The following is a 6,000-nucleotide window of genomic DNA, read 5'->3' as shown; positions in this document are numbered from 1 at the left end:
AGTGAAGTGAACTTTTCAGGGAAAAAAAGGAATTTTAAGTAATTTTCAAGTTTCTTTTTTTAATTATTTTCTGAATTTTTGTAGCACTTCAAAAGCACTTTTTAACAATTCTTCCAGTAGAAAAAGAAATGCAGATAAAATAGGAGTCCTACACTTTTCTTTCACCTTTCTCCTCCTTTTGGTATTATAAAGTAAAAACAAAAACAAAAACAAAAGAATATTTTTCACTATAGCATGAAACTCAACTGCTGAAGTGTTAGCCATCCAAAATTACTTTTGTTTTCATCGGAAAATAACAAAGAGTTGCTTCAAACTTATATTGAAAGCCCTGGTTCAGCAAAGCCCTTACACATACTTTTAATTCACATTGGTGCTTATGTCCCATTGAAAGGTAATGCCCAATATCCTACACACACAACTTTAAAACCTTCCTCTTTGTTCACCAGTGGGAGGTATCTGCTTCCACCTCTTTCAGAAGGCAGGATCCCATGCAGAAACACTGCATAATGGAAACATCCCCCAGCCTCATGCTGCTGACAGACACAGCTGATAGTATCCCTTGCCCAAAGAGTGTTTGCACTTTATTAACAGATGTGGCATTTTTGTTTCAATATTTTCTGTTTAGATTAAAGTGAGAACAGAACATCAGATGTATGAACCAACAGACAACGTCAAATTATTGATTGAAACGGACCATGCGGGAACAATTGCCTTAGCTGTGGTTGATAAAGCAGTTTTTATTCTAAACAAGAAAAATAAACTTACAGCCAAAAAGGTAAGAAAACTTTAAGAAGAAAATATCAGATCTACTAGTCAAGAAAAATTTTCCATGACTAATGAGAGAATGAAATGAAATTAGTGGCTAATGCTTAATCAAGCATAAAAAAATTAAGCATAAAAAAATGCTTTGCTAAACTTGAAAATGTTTTGTTCTTGCAAGTTAAGATAGATTTAAAATGAGCAGTCTTGGAATTTCCATGCTACATCAGATGAGACTGTACATTAAAAAAAAAAAAAAAAGCATTAATTGAAATTATGTGCCAACTAAAACATCCCTCAGCTTTAATCTCACTTTCCAAGTTTAGCTCATACCACCAGATGAGCTTTGCAAGTCAAAGGTAGTAAGAATTTTATAATATAAATGATAATAATAATAATACTTTTGCAAATGTGTGCAATCTATCTATGCTATTTTATTTGGCAGGTATTTAATGCAATGAATTCGTATGATCTTGGATGTTCTGCAGGTGGTGGTAGAGATAGTGCTCAAGTTTTTACTGATGTTGGTCTGGCCTTTTTATCAGATACAATTAAATCCAATGTTCGGGAAGGTAAGTGAAATCTGCCCTTTACTTTAGTTGTTTGTACAAATCACTATACATCTGGGGCGGCTGATAGCTTGGAAATTAAAACATTTCATCATGCTGTTGTTGTAAGAACCACCTTCCCTCTGGATTTTTCTTTTCCTTTTCTTCCACTGGGTGATGAGAGCCCAGACAGCCCAGATGTTGGCTGCTGGTCCTTTGACACCCAGCTCACCTGGTGTCAGCCAAAGCTGACTGGGGCTGTAAGGTGCCTCTGCAAAAGGCAGGTCTTCTGTGAATGAGGTGGGTCCTTCCACAAGTGACCTGAATGGTCAGGCTGTTATTGCCATAGTGTCGTAACCAAGCTCTTCTGTTCTGCTTTCTCAGGGTACACATGCCTCCAAGCTGCCAGAAGACAGAAGAGATCTTTGGATTTCCGTCAGAAAATTTCAGGAATTGGTATGTTCACTCAGCTAGGTTTTCTGAAAGGCTTGGTAGAGGGGATCTGTTGGGAAACCAAGTAAAGGACACCAAGATAGTCATAGTCCCAGTTCTTGTGTTACGTGATTTAACCTAGAACATGTGTGTATACTATGCCTTGTGACCTGATGCATCATCTATCAAAACAACCCAAAAAACAAAAGCAAAGATCAGCCTGGATGGGCATGAAAACTAGTTCACCATTTTATAATAAACCCAGATGTGAGGTACTTCAACTAGATACCATGTTATGGAATCAGTTGTGGCCTTACATTTTTTCAAAATTATTTTTATAGACAGAAGTTGTTTTATTGCCTCTCCCTCATTTTTTTTCCTTGACATTCTGCGTCAGAGTTGTGCCAGCTTTGGTACTTTGTGTTCCAAGTAAGAGAAGTGCCAGTACAATATTGGGCCTAAATTAAAAAAATATGTAATAAATGATTTTTTTTTTTTAAGTGTTCCTTTAGACCAATTTCCACAAGGTGATTTTTGGTATTTCCTTGACAGAAGACACCAGGGCTTGAAACACACAGCCTTGACTATTTCTATCATGATTTCTAATTCCAACATATCAAGGGGACATTTTTAATTCGCAGTCTCAATTTGAAGTGAAAGCATGCACTAGAATATTTAAGATGGGGTGGGATCCACGCTTTGCTCCTGTGTTTGTGGACTGTTTTTAGAATGGAAAGTAGGTCCCTGGCTGCAGGTAGACTGTTGCAATATTAACAAACTTAATATTAACTGCTAGTAATGACAGGAATGAACACAATGAACACCTTTACACTTCCTGCTGCTTCCACAGCACTAATTCTGGGCTTTATTTACATTGCAGTCAGCAAATATCAAGACCCTGGTCTACGAAAATGCTGTGAAGATGGAATGAAATTAATTCCCATGAGGTTTTCTTGTCTGCAAAGACTATCAAAGGTGGCTGGCTCCCCTGGATGCAGAGAGGCTTTCAAGACCTGTTGTGAAAAAGCCGCAGCCCTCAGGAAGGAGGCAGCGAAGAAGAAAATCAGAGTGGGCTTGGCACGATGTAAAGAATGGTGACATGCAACTGTCTAAAGAAAATGACCCTTCACAGGGGGGCAAGGGAGGGCTAAGGGTTGTCTACTCTGCTACTGTCACCAAAAAAAACCCTTCACATTGAGAATGACCATATTCAAAGTGATCTCTGCTACCATGGTTCTTATTCCCTGTCACAAATATGTGATGGTGGGAACATCTTTGCCACTTATTAGTTAAGGGGAATAGGGGAATATTTTCTTTGTTTGGCAACATACAATTATTGAACTTAGAATTATTATCTTTTTTATTTTTATTTTTATTTTTTCCAGTGAAAATCTTTGGTCATTGATGTTGGGGTTTCTGTTTTGTTTTGTTTCGTTCTGTTTTTAATGCACAGGATTAAACCCAGATGAAGTCTTTTCATTTTCAGTACTTTTCACGCTACCTTCTCTCTGTCAGATGCCCTGCTAGACAGGGGAAGGTCACCAGCCAAAACCCTCAGAAGAGAAACCCCACTTTTGTCTTACAGACTTTGATGACCAAGAAGAAGTATTTGATGAAATGTCTCTCAATTTACGCAGTTATTTTCCTGAGAGCTGGTGGTGGAATTTTAAAGAAGTGAAAAATCCTGGAAATCATAGGTACTGTATTATTTGACTAGATGAATGCACCTAAGTTTGTACAGTAAAATGTATATAAATATCAGTTGTATATGTTATCTGATGCAGAGGAATTCAGAATATTTGCAAGTGTGTTGTCTCTACAACCGAGGGATTATTTTTTCCCTTACAATACTCAACGTTCAGCAAATAGCAATGTTTACACATATACATCCTTCTTAATACATTTTATTTTGTGTTTCTTAGTGTAAACAACATTGCTCCTGACTCTATAACTACCTGGGAAGTCCAGGCAATAAGCATATCTCCCCAGAAAGGTACACTATTGTTATTCTATTGGGTTATTCTATGCAGATGAATAGAGAATGTGTAATTTTCAAAACAGATATCAAGTTGACAAAGCAAGACAGTCTATACTGAAAAACTACTAAGGGTTTTTACCATGATGTTTACTCCTCTCTTTTGTGCCATACTAAAGCTGGAATTTAAAGGATAGATGCATGTTTACAAAAATGGGATGAAGTGGGCTACAAAGGAGGTTGTACTGAACACTCAGAGCAGTATTCTTTTCTTCCAAATCTCTAAACCTTCTAATTTATTTTCCACACAGCTGTTATCTTACACAAGAAAGGTAGTGGTGATAACACTGCTTTGTATTTTAATATTTGAGGGAGTGACTTCTGACCATCTGCAAACAAGGGTTCAGTAATGGTCACGGAGTTTGTTTACAGAGCGTGAAGAAAGGTCATTATGTTTTAAACATAGCTTTTGTGGGAAAGCTGGGCCACATTTCATTCACAAAAGCTACTGACATCACTGCCAATTTTTACCTGACAAAAAACTTCCAGACACTTTTATTTGACTAATGTTAAATGTGTAATTCTCAAGTATGTTGTTTTTTTCCTATCCTAGGATTTTGCATAGCTGACCCGCACACCTTTGACGTTTTCAAAGACTTTTTTGTGTCCTTGAGATTACCATACTCAGTTAAACGACATGAACAGCTGGAAATAAAAGCAGTGGTTTACAACTATCTGCCTGATGATCTCCAGGTAATATTACCATCAACTAGTGTGATAGATAGATAGATAGATAGATAGATAGATAGATAGATCAATATCAGAGACAGACTCAGTATAGGGTGATTCATGAATATTGCCACCTATGGCTAACAGACCAGAGCAGTGAGAAATTAAAAGCAAATTAAAAACACCTTCATTCCCATCTACTCTCTTCTAGTTCCGCCCCCAAGCAGCACATGGGAAGAGGGAATGGGGGCTGCGGTCAGTCCCTGACGCTTCGTCTCCACCGCTCCTTCACGGTCCCTCTCTGCCCCTGCTCCACGTGGGGTCCCTCCCACGGGATGCCGTCCTTCCCGAACTGAGCCTGCGGGGGCTGCCCACAGGCAGCAGCTCTTCAAGAACTGCTCCCACACGGCTCCGTACCACGGGGTCCATCCCCCAGGAGCAAACTGCTCCAGCACGGGTCCCCCACGGGCGGCAGCTCCCCCCAGGCCCCCTGCTCCTGCGTGGGCTCCTCTCCACGGGCTGCAGCTCCGGCCCGGGGCCTGCTCCTGCGGGGGCCCTCCATGGGCTGCAGCCTCCTTCAGGCCATATTAATTCTGCTCTCATGGAGGCAGAACCAACATCTCTCACTGGCTTGGCTCTGGCCAGGGGCAGGTCCCTTTGGAGCTGGTTGGAGCTGGCTTTTATCTGACATGGGGCACCCTCTGGACTTTTCTTACAGAGGCCACCCCTGCAGCCCTTCTGCTGCCAAAACTGCCACGCAAGCCCAATACAAGCAGAGGAAATTCAAGGGAGCTGAATGGAAATCACTTTCTCTCTTGCCAAATGTCTGTATTGCTGTTTCCTTTTTAAGCAAAGGCAAAAGCAAAAGCCTTGTGTTATATCTGTTTCTCATTTCCCACTCTTATCTCGACATGATGGAGCTGAGCATTTCCCCATGCGGTGATTCACGAGCCCTGACTGCAGGCCTTGCCTTGTCCCCACAGGTCACAGTGACGATGGATGCCGTGAAGGGGCTATGCACTGCAGAGGCCACAGAGAAGTCAGTGCAGCTGAAATTGCTGGTTAAGGGGAACTCTGCAACACCAGCCTACTTCTCAGTTGTTCCTCTGATTGTGGGAGAAATTCCAATTACTATTTCTGCTTTTGACCAAACCTCAGGGCATGGCGATAGTGTTAGGAAGAACCTCAATGTTATGGTAAGTAGAGCTAGTTGAGGGTGGACACTTCATGAATATTTATTGCTCCTCAAATATAATGTTCTCGATGTGTGGAGCTCTTGTGGAGAGGTTGAAGAAACACAAGGCTGGAAGCAATCTCATAAAACCTGTTTCTCAGCAAAGACTGAGCTATAACAGGGGGAAGAAAAAAAAAATGGGGGAAGAAAATCTGTGGCGAGCTTGTAAGTAGTATACATGGAAAGACAAAAAGGCATCCTTCTACCAGTGGCATTGCAACAACATCCTTCAGACAGTCAGTGTTCATTTCTTAATCTTTAACTTCCACCTGCTTCATCAACATTTGCAAATATTCTTTTTCTTTTATGAAGCCAAGATTGAA

General features: G+C 40.5%; 1 protein-coding gene across 1 annotated transcript in view; it reads left to right on the top strand.

Annotated features, from left to right (window-relative positions):
• Positions 1-6,000, top strand: part of LOC310882582 (complement C4-like) — a 45,852-nt gene that overhangs the window by 17,469 nt on the left and 22,383 nt on the right. Inside the window, exons 13-20 of the mRNA XM_083801519.1 lie at positions 626-775; positions 1,205-1,331; positions 1,692-1,763; positions 2,620-2,823; positions 3,325-3,436; positions 3,662-3,732; positions 4,328-4,467; positions 5,427-5,639. Of these exons, the coding sequence (XP_083657645.1) occupies positions 626-775; positions 1,205-1,331; positions 1,692-1,763; positions 2,620-2,823; positions 3,325-3,436; positions 3,662-3,732; positions 4,328-4,467; positions 5,427-5,639 (1,089 nt within the window). The remainder of the gene's footprint in view (positions 1-625; positions 776-1,204; positions 1,332-1,691; positions 1,764-2,619; positions 2,824-3,324; positions 3,437-3,661; positions 3,733-4,327; positions 4,468-5,426; positions 5,640-6,000) is intronic.

Source organism: Anser anser (genome assembly GCF_964211835.1).
Source record: "Anser anser genome assembly, chromosome: 1".
Lineage (NCBI taxonomy): Eukaryota > Metazoa > Chordata > Aves > Anseriformes > Anatidae > Anser > Anser anser.
Note: the sequence above shows the minus strand (reverse complement) of the source record. Positions and strands in the feature narration are given on the sequence as shown.